General features: G+C 42.7%; 1 protein-coding gene across 1 annotated transcript; it reads right to left on the reverse strand.

Annotated features, from left to right (window-relative positions):
- Positions 1 to 26585, reverse strand: gnav1 (guanine nucleotide binding protein (G protein) alpha v1). The gene is made up of 10 exons (XM_062989395.1): positions 26411 to 26585; positions 23544 to 23699; positions 23046 to 23137; positions 16384 to 16476; positions 14182 to 14342; positions 7816 to 7944; positions 4210 to 4339; positions 3609 to 3680; positions 2103 to 2190; positions 1 to 1990 (listed from the first exon to the last, which is right to left on the reverse strand). The coding sequence occupies exons 2-10, from the start codon at positions 23671 to 23673 to the stop codon at positions 1800 to 1802; spliced, it is 1086 nt and encodes a 361-aa protein (XP_062845465.1). The 5' UTR covers positions 23674 to 23699; positions 26411 to 26585; the 3' UTR covers positions 1 to 1799.
- Positions 26586 to 27445: the final 860 nt, after the last annotated feature.

Raw genomic sequence — 27445 nt, forward strand, 5'->3', positions numbered from 1 at the left:
ACACAAACACCTTCATTTGCAAAAACACAAAACACTTCAAAGATTCAACTTAAGCTCAAGCTTTATATTAAATAAACAGCCCAAGTTAACGAAATGACAGAATGCTAGAAAACCTTTAAAAGCCATTATATTTGTTTGCTTAAATGTTTGTATTAATAATGGTTTTATAATAATTATCCTGTGACCCTCATTTCAGACCAGTCCAGCGTAAAGAACCAGTGCATTAAAGATTTAAGCTCGTCCCCTCGTTTCATGGACCACTGAATATAGTTACTGTTCTAAAAAACAACAAAAACTGCAGGATTTCCAGTCTCAAGAAAGCACATCACAGTCCTAAAAAGACCCGTCATGATAAATCACGATGTCTATTTGTACATATTTCAACACTCGGCTTAGTCCACAACACACCACGATTCTGTTCTATGTATGAACGGTTGTGGGGATGGATGGATGGATGGAGGGACGGATGGATTGCGGTGCGTTTCTAAGGTGATAAGACAGAATAGAGTGTGAAAACACACATTTAGCACGCTGATCATTAACTCTCACATACATGAAGTTCTTTCTCAGGCAGGTAGTGATGTGAAAAACACCACAGTCAGATGAGCTGAGCATCGGCACACGCAAACTTCTGCAAAATGTACAAACAACTGTGCAAAATGATCCTGTTCTGTCTCGAACCCTTCCTTTTTCTCTTTCATATAGTCAACTTCAGAATTATTGGCACTCTTGGTCATGCTGTGTATCAAAGGCTATGAAAAAATGCCTCTATTTAATATAAAAACAGTCTCAGGAAAACTATTGATGCTCTTGATGGTTGCATGTTGTGCACAGTCTTCTTTTATAATCCTTGATAAGACTGGAGACTCCGATTCTCCAGCCTTCTAGGTCCTTTCTTGAAGACTCCCATCTTTATCTGAGCCCACATGATTATGGCACAGGGTTACTGATAGTAGTAAGAAGTAAAAATTCCAACCATGATCCAGTCTTACACTTTTGACCTTCATTTTAAATCTTCTGGTACTTCATAAAGTCCATGATGCCTTATATCTCAGCGAGGCTTCCAGAATTTAAGGACTTTTAAGGACGAAACAGCCCTCAATCTTCTTTGTCCCAATGCAACACTGAGAGTTTAGAATGAAGCTTGATAATGATTTTAGTTTTCCACAGCAAAGGATGAAAAATGTTTAACATAAATAATATTATATTTATTTGACTTCTCTTCCTCAGCTTTCAAGTTTGACTGGTGATGCCCTAAATGACAGGAGAGACTAGAATGTTCCTTTCATTTAGAAAACATGGCACAGATGGCATTCACACTCGTGACCTCTGGATGAATGGTCCGGGCAAAGACTATTCCGTGCACCAGTCAGACAGGAGCCTCAGTCCCATGTTTTGTTGCAATACCAAAGCATACATCGTTCCATGTTGTTCAGTTAAAGCTCTTAGCTTTAAACAGAAATATTACCCAGTTTTAATGATTGTAGTCACTCAGGAATTGTGCAGTTCTGGATCTCTCAGTTATAGAACCTTCAGACAAAACCTGAATCAGGAAACAACATGAAAAGCTTAACCACTGATGTTCTCAGATGATTCACCCCAGAACCAGATCACTAGTGAACTTCAGACCCCTGCTTTCAGTTTCAGTGCAGGATTTTAGCTTTCACACATGTTCAAATGTACCGAACTCTTGGTCCTGCATCCAGAATAATAGTGTGAGAACCTGCATGAAGGCCGTATGAGGTGCTGATGATCACACTGGTACAGGATCAGCGTGTGCACGTCTGTGGACTCAGATCTTACAGCAGCGACACAGCCTCCAGGTTCTCTTTCACAATGGTGTCCATCACCACCTGAAATACCACCTGCACGTTGGAGGTGTCCGTTGCCGTGGTGAAGTGATGATAGATCAGCTTCCTGGGCGAGAGGTTCTGAGAGATGAACATGGAGGAAATATAGCGGGCGGCGGCATCCACATCACAGTCAGCACCTGCACACAGAACAAGGAGAGACGGAAGAAAAATACAAATAAAAGTTGATTGGTGACAGTTTGTCCGTTTGTCGAGTACGTTTGCATCTTAAAAGCGCTGTAGATCACTCACCTTTGTAGAGAGGCAGGTAGTGTCTGAGGTGACGATTAGAATGGAGGATCTTCTCTTGGAAAAGATCGATCTTGTTCAAGAATAAAATCTGCAAAATGATCAGAATGTGAGAAAGACTGTAAGCAAGTACATACAAATACATACATACACAACCATTTATTTAAAAATAATACTAGGATTAATCTTCATTGATGGTTTATTATCAAGGTGTGATTTTTATTTTTGAAACAAATGAATGAATACATGTTTTGTTAACAATTAAAAGTTTGATAAGTGTTCATTTCCGACCGCTAATTGTGTACATGTGCACCCACTCACCATCTTCCAATAATAAACCTAAGCTAAAAATTATCAGCAGGACACACACACACACACACACACACACAGAGGGGGGGGGGTTTAAATAAGGCGACGAGCGAGTAGAAGGATCAAGCTCTGTCCAACAGAACAGTCCTAATGATATCATTAACAACTGAGGCCTGTAATGATCAGTGCTCATTTTCCATTGTATTTCAGAACCACAAGCCCGTGATCAATGCAGTGATGCATTGTAGTGAACTGGGCTTAACGAGGCCAGGTAAACGAGCTTGTTAAACAAAACGACTGTAATAATACGGTGGGTGTGGAAGCTGGAAGCCATGGAGGGTGACTTCCCCGCTAAAATAAAGCAAATGCTGAAACTAATGGACATGTCCAACTAAAGCACTGATTATTAAAGACATACAAGAGCTTTTTATACACGGCTGTCTACTCATCAGTCAGTTCAACAATATTCAACCACCCCTTCATACATGCGTCTACTTATTTACCCACACACCTATCTATCCATCCATCCATCCAACCTTTGCATTCACTTCACTAGCAATACAGCCATTCATCATCCTGTCTATTCAACCATCTATGACTACATTCAACTATTAACCCATCCATCCATCCTTTCATCTATCTATATGTCCATTCCTTCATCTATCCATCAAATCTTTCATCCATCTATTTATTCATCTAGCCATCTATCACTACGCTTATCCATCCATCACTGTGTTTATCCATCCATCCATCCATCCATCCATCCATCCATCACTGTGTTTATCCATCCATCCATCCATCCCTATGTTTATTCATCCAGCACTGTGTTCATCCATTGATTAATCCATCCAATATTTCATCCTTCCATCTGTCCATCCAGTCATGTATCACTTTCTTTATTCATTTATCTAGCCATTTATCACTATGCTTATCAACCTGTCAGTTCATCCAATCTCTCATTAAAACCATTTCTTGTTCATTTATTAAATTTCTTTTCACTGAATAAAACCTACCTGCTAAACATTTTAAACATTTAATAGTTTTGTTTATATTTATACACAATTATAAATTCAGGGGAAAACTATACAGCCATAAAGGACTAAAGAATTCACATCTATTTGATTCCCACTGGTCCCATCTGCTCTGTGCTCCCTTCTTTCCTGTAGTGCGTGTGTTCCATTCGTGTAAGCGAGCTCTTACCATCGAGGTGCTCCTGAAGAACACATTATTACAGATTGAAGAAAACAGCCTGAGACTCTCCTGCAGCCGATTCTGAGGGTTCAAACACAAAAGCATGGAACAGACGTCCAATTAAACCAAAGAGGGCACAGGAGTTTAAGCATACGCTTGAGCTAAAGACATGATTTACACTCATACTTAATAAATCGTGCAACTGGCTGTAATGATTAGTGTGTTTATCAGTGTTATCAATGTAACCACACACACACCATATGCCCAAAAATATGTGGACACCCCTCCTAATTACTAAGTTCAGGTGTTTGTATTTTAAAATCAATTATATAAAATAAATTATATATTCATGTGGGAATTGAGGCCCCAGAGAGTAAAATACTTGATTAGATTTGAAATGCCCCCTATTTTATTTAGTTTTAATTTGTTTATGTGATTTTCCGGTTAAAACATTGCAGATTTTTAGGTGTCAGTACAATTTTCGTACTACACACACCACAGGAACAAAACAGACGTGTCTATTCAGGTCTTTATGGAAATGGAGGTTGAAGATAATTATGTAGAACTGAGAGGTCCACTCTGGCCCACTTGTAGTGGGAGTAGCACTCACCATGGAGGGATCCTCCACCAGTGTCATGTCATAGCCACTCAGAGCGACTACAAAAAGCACGGCTCTGACGTCCTCAAAACAACTGATCCACTTCCTCCTTTCCGTCCGCTGGCCTCCCACATCGTACAGCCTGAAGAGACACAAAGAGAGCAACGAAGAAATCGTCACGGAAAAGGAAAAAGGCCAAGAGATCAGTGAGAGTCTGTTTCAAACCCAAAGCTGAGCATAGCAACTCCCGACCAACAACCCACCACATCGCAGCAAAGGCCTAGCAACACCACTCTCAGCAACAACCTAGAAACCACCTGGAATACCATAGCAACCAGCTACATGGACCATTTTAGAAGCAACATCCTACCTAAAACCTGAAATACCAAAGTAACATCATAGTGACCAACTGGATTGTCATAGTAACTGCTTAGTTTCACCCTGTCAGTAATTTGGACAATACAGCAACCATCTAGCAACAGCCTAGTTAAACCAGGGTGCTCAAGCTTGCAGTAACTGTTAACAATAGTAACTTTTTTCTAGTTACTCACGAATCATCTGATAATATTTAGCTTAGCTGCATGTAAACATTACAAAGTAATCTGCATGAAACCGTGATATAATTTACAACTATAAACAACACAGACTGTGATTATTAATAACTAATACCAAACACTAGTAAAAAGTGCTGCAATAAATGGATCAGACGGCCAGTCTCTTCACCTGTCAATAAAAATCTGTGCTTTGGATGCATTTTGCCACATTAAGATCTGTAAGTTCCTGCCATGAATGTAAGAACTAGGGAAACATGGGTAAACAAAGGAAACTTTAACTAGACAAAGTTAGATAGAAAAATCAGTGTATTCTCTTGAGCATTTGACACCTTTCAGTCAGAAAGTAAATTCATACGTAATAAACGCAGTGATGCGTCTGACTCATATTTTCCACAGATGTTTTTCTGTATCTATTCAATCCCACAAGTGTCATCAGGCCACTCATCCCTCGCCCCCAATCGGAGACCAGCGCTAAACAAGAGCGCAGATATCAAACACAATATCCCAGCTGACAGGTAAACAGGTGAGCATGTGTGGAAAGGTCATTCTCCACTGAGAGTGTGTTTCTGAGCCGCTCCCCTCCCCTTCTCCCCCACGTTCGGGCGTAGGATTTCATTTTCTCATCATTCTCTTGTATTTGGTAGAAGAATTCCTCCACACGTCTGCCATGACGAGAAACAAATGATCAAGTCTTTCAATCTCACACACAACTGCTGAACAGGGAGACCTAAAACAAAGCACCATCTAATACAGTCAATTATTTTTGTTGCTTTTATTCAGTTTGTGTTGTGCTGATTATGGTTAATTATAAGATGCTCTAACATGAAGGTAAAGCTGCCGTCACTACAGACATGCCAGCAGTTCAAAGATCAACGAATCAAAGGTCAACGAGAAGCGACAGAATGATAGTCGTGTCCCCCTGTGACATCTTCTCTTACTCACCGTTCATTATTTCTGTAATCAGCAGCCTGCTAATGAGTCTGTCCTGTCTGAGAGGGATTGTGAGTCATGTGGGTTTGGATCCAATTTTGTTGAAACAAGCACACGTTTATACTAATCACGCTTAGTTATGAAGTCTGAGAGTGTGAAGAAGTCCTCTCAGTACAGTAAGTATAAATGACTCAACTGAATTAAGAGTTTTTGAGTTTTATCTGGGTACTTTTGCCCCTAGATGTGTGAACATTAGAGTTTGCCACGCTGTGATGGACTGGTGCCCTGAACCAAGTGTCTCAGCACAGTGGACAGTATTTTGTGTTGATGCACTGCAGCTAAACGATTTGGTAAGAAATTCATAAGAATTAAGGGTCAGTTATACATTTTAAAAAGCAAATCTATACACAAAACCAGTGTGAAGAGATTTGATGCCGACTTCTTTGCATTGTGTCTGGTCCCCTTCGTACATCAAGTCCTTACTGTGTGACGGAAGAGAACGATCAGAAACGGAGGGATCGGTGACGGGCTTTGACAGGTTTCTAATAACACAGTCATATCTTTTAGCAGCAGCTGGAGGGCTAGAAAGCACAATCTTCTGAGGAGTGCCAATAGAAATGCTGAATACCTGCCGAATCAGATCAATAATATTAAATTAAAGCCGTTCCACGAGCCGGTTCTGATTCTAATGGAGTCCGTGAGGTAAACGAGACTGATCGCTCGGATGAAATCTTCTTCTGGATCCGATACAAATGATGATGCATCAAATGTGTTTGCTTACTTCAGTTATTTAACCCTTAAAATTCACACACAACTACTTGTCCGTGTTTTAACACCCCGTCCTCTGCAACCACAGAACTGGTTGGGAGTATCTTTTTAGCTGCTTTAGACTTCGACATCTTGGACATTTTGACTAAGCGATTGCTAACTGTATTGCCGTAGGAATGCTAGGACGCCTCATAGTGCAAATTAACCAGTAAACATGAGGCACTTGAACGCTGCACGAATGAAAAACTTTAAATCTCTAAACACAAACCTTAAACCCTAAATTTTATAGCAAATTGCACATTACACGGGAAACGGCTCGATTCATGGTCCGTGACGCAATTTTCACAGCCATGAATTAGGTAGGGCCATATTCATAAGATTAACAAATAAATAGGTAACAAATTCTTTAATTTCAATTCATTTTCATTTACTGCTTATCCTGGTCGGGGTCACGGCAAGTCTGGTTCCACTGGGGAACACTGGTCGCCCCAGTAGATTGGGCCACATATTTGACTTGTGCACTGATATATGCGCTCCCCCCAAAGGCTAGGTCTTTTTTTGTATTTGTGAGCCGAGCCCGAGGGTTCAACCCTTGGAACTCAGACACTACCATTACCAGCAGCATGGCTCTTATGCCACATGTTTGCACCAGTTCTGGTAACTTGACTACAGAAGTGCTACTAGGGCCACATACTAGTTTAAAGTTCCAAGGAGAAACATGAAGCACCACAGCACCCATCTCAGACATTTCAACGCTTCATACATGTATTAAAGTGAATCTGAATCTGCTTGAGAGCAATAAGGTTAAAACTGTCACAGAAATAAAAACATTCATCATTATGTAAGTCAGCGTGACAGGCCGGTTAGCAGAGCTGATCTACAGGGAACTGATTCAGACAGGACTGAAGAGAAGTCTCAGGATGGAGAGATGCACTAACTTCTCATAACCCAAATCTCCCATAATCCTCCACAGGTTTAAAATGAAGTGTGGCTATAAACGTGGCTATTAACATTTAAATGACTCAGAAGGCAGAAAATGACCCACAATTCTCTTCCCACACTTGGATTGTTTTATACGGCGTCCGGTGATGGTGTCTGACAGCAATGAAATCTGAAACGTGACCGAGGTAGCAAATATTAGCCTGGTGAATATAAAGTGACGTCAGTGTTGAAATGAAGTGTGACTTAAGCGATGCCATTAAACTCAACTGATCATTTAGAAGGATCTACAAATCATCCAGACTGAGACGGTTCTATAAAAAACTATTAATGGTTATTTTAAACCCAAACGTTAACTCTCAAACAGGAAATGACTGTTCTGATTTTAAACATACACATCCAAATAAAACAGTATGATGGTTTTTACCTGAACACCAGATGTTTGATCTTAAACTGGGTCTCAATAACACCTGTAGTCCGGATTCTCACTCTCAGAACATCCATCTCTGTGGGCACGTAGTCTGGCGCCACGATCCGAGCCATGTTCTCAAAAAAACTGCACAGAGAAAACAGACAACTAGTTAATAAAGCTAGCGCAATCTTTTATTGCGTTTTTACTTTCTTAATATTTCATGTTAATAATATGAAATGGTGTCACTGCATATTGAAGAGTACTGGGATATTTGCGCATCACAATGTGCACCAACGCATTAGGCCACCCCAGTGGCCACATGTATTCATTCTTAATGTAATAAATAAAGAACTTACTCGGTGGGTCTATTGCGCTAACACATGACCTATCTGTGCTATCGGCTGGCCGTGCATGTACACATAAATGATTGGCCATGTCTGACAAAGGTGGGTTTGGGTTGGCCAGAGCCCTGTGATGGATTCACGCCCTGTCCAGGGTTATTGTGTTTTGTACCCAATGTTTTTCTATAAAACTAGAAAGCCACATAAACCCTGACCAGGACAAAGCAAAACAGGCTTTACAATTTACAATCCAAAGTAAAAAATGTGTAAATGTGTGTGTACATTTTAGGGGGAATATTTACACTGGTTAAGGTACTGGACTAGCAATCAAAAGGTCGCTGGTTCAAGTCCCACCACTGCCAGGTTGTCACTGCTGGGCCCTTGAGCAAGGCCCTTAACCTTCAATTGCTTAGACAAAATACTGTCACAGTACTACTTTGGATAAAAGCGTCTGCTAAATGCTGAACATGTAAAAGTTACATTCATGACAGGACAGGTAGTTACTGGTTACACAAGATTTACCAGTTACACAGTCAGGGACAATTTTGTATCTTTGATTCACCTCACATGCACAGAGCTCACAGAGGAAACCCACACAGACACGGGGGAGAACATGCACAGAACTCCACACATAAAGGACCTGGACCGTTCCACCTGGGAATCGAAACCAGGACCTTGCTGCTGTGAGGCGACGGTGCTACCTACCGAGCCACCGTGGAAAAATATGACATGAAAAAACTAAATAAAAATACAAGAAATACTTGTCTGATTAAAAGAATTATGGGATTTCCATCTTCATGTAGGACTCGTGATGCTCTTTCCTGAATTCCTATCTTTAGATGACAGCTGTTCTAATACCGCCTAACACACATCTGATTATTTATTTTAAGCAAATCGTTTAAACTGAATTTAAAGCCTGATATTGATACCGTAATCTCAGTTCGGCTGAGCATGCCAGGGTGTGTCACCAGGGCATTTATATCTGAGTCTGAGGGTAAAAAGAGGTTTAAAGGAAAGGCAGTGATTCCAGAGCCCACAGGGGCACTAATATTATATTCTTATGCTAATTAACACTGAATATTCATACTGCAGAAAGTTAGAAAACGTAGGGAGGATTTGCAAATGCGTAATGAGCGGGATGCATAAGCGGGATTATCCTCAGCATTCCTGAGGGTTTTCATCTGACACATCACATCGACAGTTGCTCTCAAACACGAACACATCCAGAACCCTGAAATCAAGTGTGTGTGTGTGTGTGTGTGTAAGTGCACGTTAACCTTTCAATGAGGGTCAAACAGAACTGCTGATATATCCAGTCTGGCCATTCTGCCCAAAACTACAGGCTGATCGAGAGCGATGAATTTGATTAACTGATAATCAATGCCGCTTGCTAGGTTCAGTATTAACATCAGTCCCAGTGCCAGTAAGCGCACACACACACACACACACACACACACAAAGACACACACACACAGACACACACACACAGACACACACACACACTGCCAGCCAGAAACAAAACGAACACAAGTGCCAAAGCAATTTGCTGACATTCCAGTAGAAGTCTGATCAGATAAACCCCCTGCAGCAGCAGCCACAGAAGCTCGACTGGCCTTAAGATCTCAGCAGCTCCCAGCAGGAAGTGACATCTACCTGGATTCCCCCTGTTCCTTCTCCAAAAGCCTAGTGCACACTATGTCCATTCAATTCTTCATTCTGATTCTCATTGACGGCTTTGGTCCAATCCATGTGGCTGTAGTTTCAAAGCCTAGCCAGAAACAATCACAAGACGGGAATACCAACACACTCACTATTTACTGACACCCAAGAGCCTTTTCGAGCAGCCATTCCACTTACTGCCACATTGCTGGGCGGTTAAAACATTCAACTTTTGATGACAAACACCACAACCTTAATACACGTCGCCAAAAAAAGCTGGACACTCATTCATTCATATATTAAATAAGAGCTGTTTTTTTAAAGAGCACTCCAAATGGTTTTAATTTGAACCCCCTCACTACAGAGGGTGTACCCTTCAGAGGGATTGGAGCATAGTGACATAGTGATAGTGGTCTCTTGAAACCTCAGGTGGAAAAAACAAACGTCCTGTGATAGATTTGACCTTTTAGAAATAGGAAAGAGGAGAGAGGGTGTGTGTACGTGTGAAAAACGTTCAGAGAAAGGAAATGGAAAAATCAGAGGATAAAAATACGTGAAAAGACATTCACAGTGGAGAGAAAAGTAATTGCCCCCTTATTTCAGATAAATCACAAATAAATCGATTATTGAAATGTGTTGTTTTGACTTGCATTCTCTTGCATTCTGCTTAATATCATGTTTTATGGAACGGGATTATCCAACACCCATTACCCTTCTAAAAAGAAATTGCTTTATTAATTACTCAATGAACTATTAAAAATCTATCACCACTAATTACACACATCCAGCATGTCCAGAATGTTGGTTAACAGCTCTGTAGACTATAATTTAACTCACCCTAAACGTTACTGTCAACGTCAAGTACAATATATCAGTCTGAAAAGGATTTCAAAGCCATTGTAAAGAGGTCTTGGACTCTACTGAACCACAGTGAGAGCTTCGACCCAAACTAAGCACCAGCAAATGACTTTTGCAAATGACTCACAATTGCTGCTACATGTGGAATGCTTTTATTTGTCATATGTGCACACACACGTGCACAGTACAATGAAATTCTTCTCCAAGTATCCCAGCATGTACGGAAACGAACAACAGCTAACACTTCATATAAAGTCTGGAGCCAGATGCAGCTGGAGCTGGAATGATTTGATGGCTCAAGGATGTTATGAGTGTCTGTAACATCTGTCACAAATCACAGATCCGAGTGCCATTTTGGGTCCGTGCGGAGGTGGAGCGAGATGCAATACAGCTTTGTGATTGAACAAACCAAACTGACAAGAGTGAAGACTGAATAGGAGACGCAGAGTCGTTATTGCCAAGAAATGGGGGAACAGAGTGGAGAAAATTTCACACACACACACACACACACACACACACACACACACACACACACACACACACAACATCATGTAACTTAACTGTACTTATTATATGCTCATAAATTGAATGACGGAATCAATGGGAGCTATCTGTATCAATCTGCATGCTTTGTTACCCCCCTTTCATGCTGTTCTTCAATGGTCAGGACCCCCACAGGACCACCACAGAGCAGGTATTATTTAGGTGGTGGATCATTCTCAGCACTGCAGTGACACTGACATGGTGGTGGTGTGTTAGTGTGTGTTGTGCTGGTATGAGGGGATCAGACACAGCAGCGCTGCTGGAGTTTTTGAACACCTCACTGTCACTGCCCCGTGGGCAGCGTCCTGTGACCACTGATAAAGGTCTAGAAGATGACCAACTCAAACAGCAGCAATAGATGAGTATGGTAAGTGGAGCTGATAAAAGGGACAGTGAGTGTAGAAACAAGGAGGTGGTTTTAATGTTAAGGCTGATTGGTGTAAATCGTTTATTGAAATGTGTTGTTTTGACTTGCAGTTCAGCATTCAGAATGTAGAACACAGACACCACAATGATTTTACCAAACTACTAGCAAATGAAAAGTGCAAGGGTGATGGTGGCGGGTGGAGTATTACAAGTATGGTGCAGATTTTTTGCAGGGTCAGAACTACCTAAGTCATGTTTATAAACCATGACATAAACCCTCATCAAGGATTTTGGCTTCATCGCCCAGCCCTGCGTGTTAAGCTGCTCTGGTGTTCAGTACGCTAAGCTGGTCAAGAGTAAATCCAGCAGCTCCATGCTGAGCCTTAACACAACTGCACAGCACTAATTGGCATTTAAAGCACACACACACACACACACACACACACACACACACTTAAACACACACCTTTTAGTTGGATCTTCATTTGCAATGACGTACAACACACTCTCGCCACACAGGGGACCTGGGGCGCCTAGTTAAAATAATTACCCTCCTGGTGATTCTCTCTGCCTTTGTCACACATGCAGGGCAAAAACTAGATTAAATCCATACACACCCATCCATTCTACCCCCCTCCCCCAACACACACACACTACACACTACACACACACACCATATAAACTGCTCATATAAACCTACATGTGGGATTGTTCAGTTACAAAATACAACATTCAGAATAACTATGTAGAACACAACTGTTTTTAGTTCAACCTGGAACAATAGTCACTGACCGGCGTCTGTCCGTGAGCTAAAGCTGAGGAGCAGCTGAGTTTTGCAGCAGAACAGAAACACAAAAAGTTTTTTTTAGCATACAGTGGGCCCGTCTCAATTCTTTCTACGACTCTGTAGTGGCATCAGCCATTTTCTATGGTGCTGAGTGCTGCGGTAGTGGCATTACGACAGCAGACAGTAAGAAACTGGATAAACTGATCAGGCGAACCAGGCGAGTTCTGTCCTGGGCTGTGCCCTGGACTCAGTGGAGGCAGTGGGGGAAAGAAGGATGAAGGCCAAGCTGCCATCCTTAATGGAGAATACCTCTCACCCACTGTGTGAGACAGTGGCAGCACTGGGCAGCTCCTTCAGCGACAGGCTTTTCCACCTGCTATGCTTGAAGGAGAGATATCGCAGCTTCTTTCCTACTGATTATATTATATATAAGACTTTATAACCAGCACCGTCCCAAGCACAATCACCATCACAATAATTAAAGTAAACCTGAATCATGTGCAAAACCTTTTAAAATAGTGCAATATTTGTTCAACCTATTTAAACTCTTTATATATCTTTACATTTTTATTTTTTAATATATGTATAAACACTTTTATATCTGTATATTCCTAAAAGCTGCTGTAACATTGCAAATGTTCCCCTGTGGGATAATAAAAGGCTATCCTTATCCTTATCCTACCCTACCCTACCCTACCCTACCTTAATGTACTAGCCCACCACCGCAAGGTCCAGGTTAAAATCTCACCAGTTCTATTGACATCGATTTGGAGAGAAATTGGGAGAAAATGTAGGAAAAGTAGAACAGGGAACAAAAACAATCATAGTTTTTGAGTGAAACTATTCCTTACAATGATGTTGAATAAAGCTTTACAGCCAGTACTATGTAACCAAATGCATAAATGACCAAAAAAATTTATAGACCATAGATTTGCAAACAAGAAACATCTTTCAGTCTTCCTGATAAAATATGCATTAAAACGGGAACAAAGCCAGAGCCGACCGCCGGGGTTAATCGACCAATTAGAGACCAATGATCTATTCTAAATCACTGTCTGTCCGGTGTCTGCTAAATACATGAATGTGATATGCAGAAGTAATGGATTTGAAATGTCCTTCAATGTGGCCTCATTCAGACAAGCAGGAGTTAATGGATCTCCTCATGAAGCTCGAATGAGGATTTGAATAAAATGTCACCAGTAAAAAATATCAAACACATGCGTCTGATGTTACAGATAAACCAGCCCTGCCATCACAGCAGTCCTCCTGCCACACACACTTCTATACTACAGTCCATTTATCATTAATAAGGCCCAACCTAATTTACAGGCATGAAAATCGCATCACGGACCGTGTAATGTGCAATTTGCTGTGAAATTCTAAATATACGGTTTGTGTTTAACGATTTAACTTTTTTCATTCACACAGCGTTCAAGTGCCTCATGTTTCTCATGTTCCTCACTGGTTAATTTGCACTATGAGGAGTCCTAGCAATCCTACGGCAATTCAGTTAGCAATGGATTAGTCAAAATGTCCAAGACGTAGCTAAAACAGCTAAAAAAAAACATGATTTGAGTTACTGAGTTTGGAAAACTAACAAGCAATTTTGTGGATGCAAAGAGGGGGTCAAAACACGGAGGAGTACTTTCGTATTTGAGACAGAACATGAAGCCTTGCACCGTCGCTGGATGTTCTAGGTTTACATTCAACCGTTAATGTAGCTGTGCCGTGTATTGTAGCTTTATCATTTAATTTATGATTTTTTGCACATACTGCTACACCTTATCATCGACCCTTATAGGTGTTTGTGAAACGTCTTTTACTCACTAGAGTGCCGAGTCGTTCAGTTCGTACTCGTACCCACGGGCTGCTGCAGTCTTCACCCCCTGATCTGCCCACAGACAAGAAAGGGCGTGTCCGATAAACGGAAAGATCACCTGTTCCTCATCGAAGCACCTCCCACATGAGAGAACAGAGTGAGCGTGGACCTGCATTAACACACAGAAAAAAAACATCAAACCATTTTGTGTTACATGCTGAAATTTTTCATAAACCACATAACACACACACACACACACACACACACACTTCTTTCTTAACCGCTTATCCAATTAGGGGGGGGGGGGGGGGGGTGCTGGAGCCTATCTCAGCTTTTCAATGGGTGCAAGGCACACAGTAACACCCTGGACAGGGCGCCAGTCCATCGCATTGCAGACACACACACAGCCATTCACCTATAGGGCAATTCAGTGTCTCCAATTAACCTGACTGCATGTTTTTGAACATGCAAACTCCGCACAGAAAGGACCCAGACCGCCCCGCCTGGGGATCAAACCCAGGACCTTTTTGGGAAAAAAAAAAAGAAGCAATCAGGTGCAGCGTGTCCAACAAAGGAGGGGGTACTCTGCTCGATCGGGGGTGGAGGGCGGTGGCAGTGACGAGAGAGAGAGAAGTTCTAATTCTAATCTACACGTCACTCACGAATAAACAAAAAGCAATGCTGTTAAAACTTACAAAGCCTAAAAGCGGGGTGGTTTACACAGGGAGCCATCTGGAGGACTGTTACCGTGACAAGGTAATTAGCCACCGCTGTGGCGCATGCTAATCAGTGAGTAATAACAGGAGCAGGATGACACTACAGTGATGTAGCATTTAACTGCACCTGGAGGTCCTGTGGATCTGCCTTAGAGAGAAACAGTGGACCAACTGGAAAACAAAGAACATGATGGAGGAGGTGATGAAGTGGGCGCTGCCAAGCTACATGGGTCCTGAAACCTGGCCTGTCTCTAGGTACTGTCTATGTGGAGTTTGGTGTGTTCTTTCATGTTCAGGGAGCTTCCACTGCCTACTGGGTGTGAGTGAATTAATGAATGCGCGTTGGCTTCCAAAATGAAAACACAAACACTAATTATGAGGGTTCTTCAAAAAGTTTCCGCACTTTTTTAAGAATTTTAAAAGCATATTAGATCACTTTTCTACATCGTCACCTTCCGATGCATTGTTCCAGCGCCGTACCAACTTTTTAATGCCGTCAGCAAAAAATGTTTTGGTTGAGTGCGTAGCCACATCATCATCACATGAAAATCTTCTTCCCCTTAAAGCTTCTTTGAGCTTCCAAAAAGGTGGAAATCAAATGGCGCTAAATCTGGACTATAAGCGTCTCTCAGTTTCTCAGACACGAGTGATTACTCCTCCTCCCACTCTCACCGCTTATAACCGCAATATAAAAGTGTGGAAACTTTTTGAAGATCCCTCACAGTTTCAGTTTCTGACTTGCTGTTAAACATCACTGTTTAAAAGGAGGGATTAACAACAAACAATCAGGTTGCCAGATTGAGTTGTTTCACCTAATTGAACGAATACAAACAAACTGAATGATTTAAATGACTTTTTAGCAGAATGTGAGTGACCTAACTAGAAATGAAAACCACACACATCAGCACCTGTGTGTGTGTGTGTGTGTGTGTGTGTGTGTGTGTGTAAAAGACGATAAACCTGCAGCCCTAAAAGGCTGCTGCCACCTAGTGAGCTTTTACAAAACTGCAGCTGATTTCTTTAAACCTGGGCTATTGAATCTGGGTGGTAGGCGAAGTCTGGAGCCACTGAGTGCATGTTAGATATACCCAAGATACTGACATACGGGCTCAACTCAACAGTGGGGGTCAGGTAGGATGCATGCATGATGTCAGGATACTGGCAAAGATCTAGCAATAGGCTGCTAATCATTAATACTGAACATTTATGTTAAAAACAGAGGTCTAGTGTGCTGTGCAATTGAACCTGGAAGGGCGTCTAACAGGTACAATTGGCTATGTTGGCTATGGTTCCTCATTGCCAATACAAATGCAGCCTCTGTTGGTGGACGACTGACAGAGGACATAGCCAAAAAAGTGGCCAGCAATGCCACACACGTCTGAGGGAGCGCATACTAGTCTGTAGCTTTCCTCCATCAGAGCCAGCAGCATGTGGATGTGAATACAGACACCACAGAAAGACACGTACAGACGTTTATAAACGTGAAATGAATACCTTGTTCTTGCTGTTGGCCAGGTTGATTCGAAGTACGCCCATCCCATGCAGCACAAACTTCATTGAGGTCAGCAGGTTGTCCAACACAGCTGGCTAAAATACACATATAAAATAAATAAAAATGAATAAATCCCCTTATACTCTCAATGAAACTGCTAAGGTTAAAGAGTTAATGGCTGTGTCCTAACTCCATATTTAGACACATCATATTGACAAGTGAAGTGATCATATACCATTAGGGGACAGGAAGGTCAAAAGTTATACACCTGGCACCAAAGCACCAATAACAAGGTTAAAACGTGAACATGAAACACAGTCATGGCCAATTTAGTATTTCCAGTTCACCTCACTTGCACGACTTTGGACTGTGGGAGGAAACTGGCACTCCCGGAGAACATGCAAACTCCACATAGAAAGGACCTGGACCGCCCCACCTGGGGATCAAACCCAGGACCTTCTTGCTGTGAGTGCTACCCACCGAGCCACTCCATTTTAGCTTATTAAGACATTACGGTAAAGAAAATGGGTTTAGATCAGTATAAAAGCCCAAAACAACAGAATTAATGAAGTAAAACAGTGAAATTAGCAAGCCTCCAGTTCCAGCTTAACTATTTCCAAGCCATGTCTATAATAATTGAAGTTTCTATGGTTTTAACACTTGTGAAGCAGCCGAACAAGAGCAGAGCAAAGCCTGAGTCGAACACCTGACGAGAGATTTCATTACTCTCATGTTTTTTTAACCAGACAGGTGCCGCAGTGCGTGCGGGTGCTTGTGGGTGTAAGGTGAAGATAACCCATCAAAATCCCATCAGCTTGGCACAACTCCAATTACCTGTCGATTATGGAGTGACAGTGCCGCGCCGATGCCGTCAGCCTCTGTCCCGCGTTCAGCGGCTGCTGAGGAGCCTGTCGATTCCTTACACGCTAATTACAAGGTCAAAACTCGGAGGCGGTGCCACGTCACCAGATCTCTGGGAGATGATGATGATGATGATGACAGGGCTTATCTAACTGAACACACACGCCAGCTTACGGTAAATCCTGTGATATCACTTCTGCACGAATGGATACTTGTGTTCGATACGGATCAAACTGAACATTTATTCTGTAGGTGGCTCGGCGGGTAGCACTGTCGCCTCCTGGGTTCGATCCCCAGGTCCTTTCTGTGGGGAGTCTGCATGTTCTCCCCGAGTCAAAGGCGTGTAGGTGAGGTGAATTGGAGATACAAAACTGTCCATGACTGCATGACATTAAACTTGAACTGATGAATCTTGTGTAACCAGTAACTACCTGTCCTGTGTAACCAAAGAATATTCACCTGTTAAAGAAGTCACTGAACCAGATGTGATGAATAATTGGGATTAATTACATTAGACACACAGGATTGATTAGTGCAGCCCTGTTTAATCTAAACAATATTTAAAATAAACCTTTCCAGTGATGAGAAGCTCTAAACAATCTGCACATTCTATTAAGGTCACTTTTAATAAGCAGAGTGATTATCAAGTTTGTTAATAAGTCCAGTGATTAACTGTGATGCCCTTAAGTCAGGATGAGTGTAATTAAATTAGATGAAGCAGTAATAAAGCCTGTAATTGCCTTCAACTAGACTCATTACTATTACAAAAGGACGTAATTTAATGGACGTACGTTTTCTCCTTCACCCTCCCAGTTTGCTGGCTGGAATCCTACAAGCAAAAATACCTTTTCGAGTGGGAATTGGATTCGAAATCTCTAAAGTACAGATTCTTGTATGAGCTAGTGGAGACACAAAATCAATAAAGGATGATAAAGTCGGTGAGCAATAAAGCATTCCTTCGCTCTGGAATAACAAAGAAAGGCTTTTTTCATGAGAGCACTCCCGGCCCCCTCTCCCGTCCAGCAAAACAAAAACATCGGAAAGGCTGCGAGTGTGTTTGCTTTGGACAAACAAGAGCTGCGAGTTCAGGAGAACGGTCCAACAATATCACTGTGTTAATTTGATCAAGGTCCACCTTGTATTTTTCATGGCTTGAAGCAAACAAGTTGTGCTGAAGTAAAAAGATAATCTATCTACTTTAAATCCAAAAGCACTTCTTAAGGACATTATGTGCACATGCATGTATATATATGTGTATGTGTGTGTGTGTGTGTGTGTGTGTGTGTGTGTATTTGCATATGTGAACATATGTATATGTATACATATGGCTATATTGGCCCAACTCATTGTGAAATATGTCACGTCACTTTACTATTTAATAATTTAATTCCTATTTATTCTTTATACTGAAACTATACCTCATGCATAGTCGTTACAGTATCTATCTATCTATCTATCTATCTATCTATCTATCTATCTATCTATCTATCTATCTATCTATCTATCTATCTATCTATCTATCTATCTATCTATCTATCTATCTATCTATCTATCTAATCTATCTATCTATATTATGTGATGAGCATCAAGTCAACAAAACATAAAGTCAAGGTGAACATTCACGAACTCTATATGGTGCACCCTAACTGTGCTGAAGCCAGTGAACTATACATGATGTTATTTACTCTATCACAGTCAGGGTTCACAGGTCGGAGGTGAGTGTGCAGTCTGGAGTTAATCTTTTCCATATGATGTGGAAGGACTGAGAGCAGCTTTTTTTGTTCTGGAATGCTTGACATGTCATGTAAGGGAAGACATACCACAGCTTATTAGGCTTAATAGCTTAATTTTATGGAATTTACCCGTACGACAAATTAAACTCTCCACCATCAATGCTGGTGAACATGATGAAGTCTCTGTGGCTGTATTGGATAAATCACTCTCTAAACCAGAGGCACCCAACATCTCCACCTACCTCAGAGCTTCAGTGATTGGTCAGTAAGTGCATAAATGGATCGTCTGTGTATGTGACCGCTGCAAGCAGACACAGCAGATAGAGCTATCTACTCTCTATAAGCTTTAGAATCTCTTCCAATTAGGAGGCTGTCCCCTCTGTGCCAGTTAGTCCTAGTTATGGAAGCAGAACCTCTGTGCCAGGCAGTCCTAGAAAATGAACGAGACTTCTGTGCCAGCCAGTCCTACTAAAGGAGGCGTAGCCCTCTACTGTTTAAAGATATCACTGGGTTAGAACCAAACTGTTTGCTTAACGCTGCTGTGACTCTTGTGGTAAAACCTGCACTGTACTGCCACTTGTAGAGAGACACACAGGTATCACACACACACGAAAACTAAAATAAGAGACTTCTATATTAAATGTGTGTGAAGGATAAAAACAAAGAACTGTTCTGTATGCTGTAACATTATAAGCAACAGAAATGACTGAGGGATGTGGTGGTTAGAAAAAATAGAATAAAGAAGAAAAGAGATGGGATTAGTGGAACGGAAGAGGGATTAGAACTACTCCCCTGGTCTACAGGTTAGAACAGACTCCCCAGTGATCTCTCACACACATACAAAAAGCCACACACATACAATCCACACAAAAATCACCACACCCTTCTCTTGTGTTTCAGTTCCAGCTCCCTCCCAATTAAAGTAAGCCAAAATCGTCTAATTACAGACTGACTTAAAGTCCGTGACCCTGTTCTACAGGCCATAATTACAGAGTACTTTGTTAGAGGCAGAAGGACCAGCGCAGACGATCAGGTTCATGCAGAGCAGAACCCATCATGCTGGTACAAACTGATGCTGTTTATACAAGTGTACCTGACAAATGTTCACATTTTAAATCTGTGAAGAAAATATGAAAACTCAGCCACACTGCCAAGGTCAGGCAAACCTCACAACTTAGACTATAGACCCTATGACACGACAGATTACACGAATAACAGTCATTACAAACACAAGTCTTTTTTTCTATTTTATTCATGCATTTTCTTCCATTTTCTCCCAATTTAGTGTAGTCAATTTGTCTTCCGCTGCTGAGGGAACCCTGATTGCATTTGAGGTGGGTATATTGCTCCTCACGCCTCCTCCGACCCTTTTTTACCCATGCATTCTGCACAGGCGCCTCTCTATCTGCCAATCAGGGTCCTTACACAGCGTTTGAAGACCCCACCCACATAATCCAGTCATCCCCTCCCAGCAGAACCGTGTCTGCTGCAGGCACTGCCAATCATGCCCGCTAGATGTCGCCCAGCTGACCGGTGGCAATGGCGAGCTTCGAACCGAGGAGTTCAGAATCTTGGCTCTGGTGTGCTAGCGGAAAATCCCGCTGCGCCAACTGGGCGCCCACAAACACGAGTCTTATCCTGAGGCCAAGGCTGAACCGTTAGCTTACGGAGGTCTTAGATATGTGAACCACCTTAAACATTAACATATCTGAGCAAAACACAGAACAGCAAAGCACAGGACTAAAAAACGAGGTAATAAACATAAAACAGGCCTAATTAAGAAGGAACTGATTTAATCAGGATGGAAACTCAGTAAACAAAGAAAAGAACAATAATGAAAATAAAAACAAAAATAAATCCAGAGGTGAGAAAGTGTTTTTCGCAAAAGGCCTGTAGGAGGTTAAACAGGGAGAGAAAACAAAGAGAACAAGTTTGTGTGAGCATAGGGAGTGTACAGTTACAAAAGCCTGAGGACGTCAGAGCAGTTACACTATCACATGGATTACATCATTTGGGCAACACACACACACACACACACACACACACACACACACAAAGAGGAAAGCATGGTGGCAAAAGATATACCTGCGATGATGTTATCATGGACACACAGGTCACCACATCAAAGACATGTGACGGTATGAGAATGGGTGTAGGGAGTTATTTTCCCAAAGGCTTCTGGAAAATTCCATTATAGAATCACTGAGTGCTTTTATCCCGACTATAAACCGATTGTTTTGTCTAATGAGTCAAATTTGACCAAGGCTCTAATGTACGCTCCCAACCCTAAACACTGCCTCCAGGCAACTATAGTATTTTGAAAATACAGTGGTACCTTGTAACTTGACGTCACTTGGTTCTAGGAGTGGCGTTGAGTTTCAAGGTATTTTTTCCTATAAGGATGTATGGGAAACATGTTAATATGTTCCACAGGAACAAGGCAAGTTTAAGGGTACAAATTTTTCAACGAAGGGTGTCGAAGAAGTTTAGCTTATTAGGATTTTAACATCCTGTTTTACACACTTTGGTTAAATTCATGGCAGGACATGTAGTTACTGGTCTTTAGACTGTGGGAGGAAACCGGAGCCCCTGGAGGAAACCCACGCAGACACTGAGAGAACATGCAAACTCCCTCAGAAAGGACAAAACCCAGGACCTTCTTGCTGTGAGGAAACAGTGCTACCCACTGAGATTGTTCCATACAGTTTACTTTAATTAGATATCGGGCCCATCATGGTAGCCCATCACCGCTAGAGGTGCTATGGGTCAGCCGAGCGTCTACACAGACTGGCTATATCTAAGAAAGGATGACCGAAGCCTTGTGATAGATTGGCACCCTGTCCAGGGTGTTCCTGCCAAGTACCCAGAGTTTCCCAGTTATACCGTACTCGCCAAGACCCTGACCAGGATAAAGAGGTTGATGAAAATGAAACAAAATGAACAGAAAGTTATTGTGATACTGTGAGGAATGTGAGATTGTTGATATTTGTTGAAAGCTTCAGTCAGCAGAAGTACATTATATTAACAGACCTTGGACACACACACACACACACACACACACACACTAATATCAAGGAGGACTGAGCGTAACTCTATCAGCAAGACTACACAGATAAAAGTGTAGCAGACAGGAAGGGAGGCTGTGTAAGGGTTGTGGAGGAAGAAAACCCCCTATACATATAAAGTCCAACTGTTCAGGAAAGACAGCACAAACACATCTGGGTCTCTTTTCCTCTTCCCACAGCCGAGTGCATGTTACTGTACTCACGTTTCCTGCTCATTCCTCTCTCCCTCTCAGATTTCATTCAAAAACATACACACATTCACGCAGCCTTAAAGTGCTGAGCCGGGAACTTTATATATAGACTAGGCAAATTAAAAAGTAAAAAATGAATACAAAACGTTGAATGAATGAATGTTCCTATTACAGGTCTACGTGCTGTACTGTCATAAGTGTAAACATTTAAATCACTCTGTATTACACAGATAACCAAGCAATTTTCCTGAGTCAGCTTTCCTAACACCGTCTCTGTGTTACTGATCTGTCCAGCGGCACCATTAGCTCTGATTGGCTGAGAAACACATGGATGGAATTTAACTACAGGCAGGGGGTGATTCCCAAGTGACTGAAAAGAATTTTGGTTAAAACCCACCCAACCCTGAACCTGGATCTCTGTAACAAGCAAAACCCTCCACTGCATGCTCTAAAACAGGGTTTTCAAACTGACCCACATGTTGTCCATTATTTTTACCGCGACCCAGGCAGCACAAACAACGCATCAAAACAAAACACAAAACGAAATATAATTAATTAACAAAAATGATGGCAATCTGGTCCCACTGTGGTTTACAAGGTGTAATATAAAGCCTCCACAAGGGGCGTTCATGTACAAGTTCATTTCGTATTTGTGCCTGTTAACATTTGTTTATTTAATTATAGTAATTTTTTGGTATAAAAAAAGCCTGCTTTAAAAGACATACTGGAAATGCTGAAGTAGAAGGTGTGTGTGTGTGTGTGTGTGTGTGTGTGTGTGTGTGTGTGTGTGTGTGTGTAAGAGGAAGCTGCTCACCTTAAAACTGACCAGCTCTTGTTTGGTGAAACCATTGCTGTGAATAATCTTCATCTGTTTAACCAGCGTGCTCTTACCACTTTCAGCAGCTCCTAAATAGATAATAGGAACAAAGGTGGTGGGGGGTCAGGAACAACATCACCAAAATGTGCACGCCAATGCCTATTCCGTAATAACTGTGCATGTGACATATATACATACAGTATATAACCAGGTTAACCTGGTACGGCTTATGGTGGGGCCCGATGCCCAATAGAAAAACAATGCAAAACAGAAATTCTACCTGGCCAGGTCACCACTCACTCATTCAATGGCCAGTCCACCTTTACTATGATACTAGTAAATTAGTGAAGATAAAAAGAAGATACATCAACATGGTCCTGATGCTGGTGCCCTGCTTAGGGTGTATTCATTCCTTGCCAGACCCACCACAATCCCAACCAGGTAAAAGTGGTTAATAAAATTACTTAACAAAAGAGTAATGAAAGCTGGACTCACCAAGAAGCAGGACCTTGACCACGTTCATCTCTTTGCGAGCATGCTCATACAGCTCCCGGTCAATCTGAGCACTGTGCAGTCTCGCCTGCTTGCCCTCCTCTGTGACCTCTGAGCCCAAACACAGACCCATGTCTGCTCCTCAGGTAGTCCATTCATCTACCACACAAACAAACACACACACACACACACACACACACACACACACACACACACACACACACACACACAGTCCATCACATCTACTTTCCACACACACAATATTCCATCACATCTACTTTTCACATAGACACTTATCTATCACACACGCATCCACCGCATACACACTGATCCATCACACACTCATGCCCTCATACACACTGATCCATCACACACTCATGCCCACATACACACTGATCCATCACACACTCATGTTGAATCATCACACTCTCATGCCCACATACACACTGAACCCTCACACACTCATGCCCACATACACACTGAACCCTCACACACTCATGCCCACATACACACTGAACCCTCACACACTCATGCCCACATACACACTGAACCCTCACACACTCATGCCCACATACACACTGAACCCTCACACACTCATGCCCACATACACACTGAACCCTCACACACTCATGCCCACATACACACTGAACCCTCACACACTCATGTTGAACCATCACACACTCATGCCCACATACACACTGACACACACAGAACCCTCACACACTCATGCCCACATACACACTGATCCATCAGACACTCATGCCCACATACACACTGAACCATCACACACTCATGCCCACATACACACTGACACACACTGAACCCTCACACACTCATGCCCACATACACACTGAACCCTCACACACTCATGCCCACATACACACTGAACCCTCACACACTCATGCCCACATACACACTGAACCCTCACACACTCATGCCCACATACACACTGAACCCTCACACACTCATGTTGAACCATCACACACTCATGCCCACATACACACTGACACACACAGAACCCTCACACACTCATGCCCACATACACACTGATCCATCAGACACTCATGCCCTCATACACACTGAACCATCACACACTCATGCCCACATACACACTGAACCCTCACACACTCATGCCCACATACACACTGAACCCTCACACACTCATGCCCACATACACACTGAACCCTCACACACTCATGCCCACATACACACTGATCCATCAGACACTCATGCCCACATACACACTGAACCATCACACACTCATGCCCACATACACACTGAACCCTCACACACTCATGCCCACATACACACTGAACCCTCACACACTCATGCCCACATACACACTGAACCCTCACACACTCATGCCCACATACACACTGAACCCTCACACACTCATGCCCACATACACACTGATCCATCAGACACTCATGCCCACATACACACTGAACCATCACACACTCATGCCCACATACACACTGAACCCTCACACACTCATGCCCACATACACACTGAACCCTCACACACTCATGCCCACATACACACTGAACCCTCACACACTCATGCCCACATACACACTGAACCCTCACACACTCATGCCCACATACACACTGAACCCTCACACACTCATGCCCACATACACACTGAACCCTCACACACTCATGTTGAACCATCACACACTCATGCCCACATACACACTGACACACACAGAACCCTCACACACTCATGCCCACATACACACTGATCCATCAGACACTCATGCCCACATACACACTGAACCATCACACACTCATGCCCACATACACACTGACACACACAGAACCCTCACACACTCATGCCCACATACACACCGACACACACTGAACCCTAACACACTCATGCCCACATACACACTGATCCATCACACACTCATGCCCACATACACACTGAACCCTCAAACACTCATGCCCACATACACACTGACACACACAGAACCCTCACACACTCATGCCCACATACACACTGAACCCTCACACACTCATGCCCACATACACACTGATCCATCACACACTCATGCCCACATACACACTGATCCATCAGACACTCATGCCCACATACACACTGACACACACAGAACCCTCACACACTCATGCCCACTTACACACAGAACCCTCACACACTCATGCCCACATACACACTGAACCCTCAAACACTCATGCCCACATACACACTGACACACACAGAACCCTCACACACTCATGCCCACATACACACTGAACCCTCAAACACTCATGCCCACATACACACTGAACCCTCAAACACTCATGCCCACATACACACTGACACACACAGAACCCTCACACACTCATGCCCACATACACACACTGATCCATCACACACTCATGCCCACATACACACTGACACACACTGATCCATCACACACTCATGCCCACATACACACTGAACCCTCACACACTCATGCCCACATACACACTGACACACACTGATCCATCACACACTCATGCCCACATACACACTGATCCATCACACACTGATCCATCACACACTCATGCCCTCATACACACTGATCCATCACACACTCATGCCCACATACACACTGATCCATCACACACTCATGCCCACATACACACTGATCCATCACACACTCATGCCCACATACACACTGATCCATCACACACTCATGCCCACATACACACTGATCCATCACACACTCATGAACTGCAGAGCTGCGCGAGCCGAGCAGAAACTATCGCGCGCTCCGATTCAAATTCACTCCAGTCCTGCGCGTGAATGTTTGTTTGTTGTTTGTGTTTTTTTGCGTCCTTAAAACAACTGTCAAGCAAAACAAAACGTCACATTTAAATGAAACTCACAACTCCGGAGTGAAAGTGCAGTTTGTGGGCAGAAGCTCCGACGCCAGAAGAGAAAGCAGGAATCCGCTGTGAGATCTTCTCAGCTCCAACAGCTTCAAAAAGTTCTAGATTCGGTCCCCGGGTCCTTTACACGACTTTATCCACAAACTGTTTATCAAAACATCATGTAAACATCCCCTCAGCACCGTGTGGTTCAGCTCAAAACAGAACCGGGTGACTTAAACCGCTTTGTAGACGCGAATCACGGTGAAGTTTGTTTCTATGGAAGGTGCAGGCTTCGACAGGAAGTGACATCATCTCTGCAGAACCTGATCACCTGAGCGCACGCTCCTCTGCACCCCATACAGGTCCTGGTCAGGGTCTCAGAGTCACATTCACCTTATTTACCTGGGTCCATTTAAAGCAGCCAATTCACCTTCTGTCTGATTGTAAGGTGAAATGAAGGGAAAGACCAAGGAACGAACTCAAAACCCCAAGTCCCCACACCAGCTGCACCACCATACTTGCCCATGTTTACTTATAATCAAATAACTCCTTTGGGGGGTCCCAGCTTGTATGACTTGCCACAGCTTGTATGATTATAGTCATTATGATATTATGACTACAGCTAGTAATTTGTCTGTGCCCATATAAATAGGGCAAAACGTTTAGGGCTATTAGACTCCAATTCTAAAGGACCGCAATTAACACACACACACACACACACACACACACACACACACACACACACACACACACACACACACACACACACACACACACACACACACGTTTACATTCACCAGCTTGTTAGAAAGACGTTCTTGCAGGTGCTGGCCTGGTTAAAGAGAGAAGAGACTAATCTCTGACATCTCCTGACTGATTATTTGGGTATAAAATTGTTACTGGGGTACAACTGAGAGGAAATAAACATTTGCTTGTAGTGCTTTTACATTTGAATTGGGTAGCACTGTCACCTCAAAGCAAGAAGGTCCCGAGTTCCATCCCCAGGTGGGGTGGTCCGGGTCCTTTCTGTGTGGAGTTTGCATGTTCTCC

This window comes from Trichomycterus rosablanca, chromosome 27, assembly GCF_030014385.1.
Source record: "Trichomycterus rosablanca isolate fTriRos1 chromosome 27, fTriRos1.hap1, whole genome shotgun sequence".
Taxonomy (NCBI): domain Eukaryota; kingdom Metazoa; phylum Chordata; class Actinopteri; order Siluriformes; family Trichomycteridae; genus Trichomycterus; species Trichomycterus rosablanca.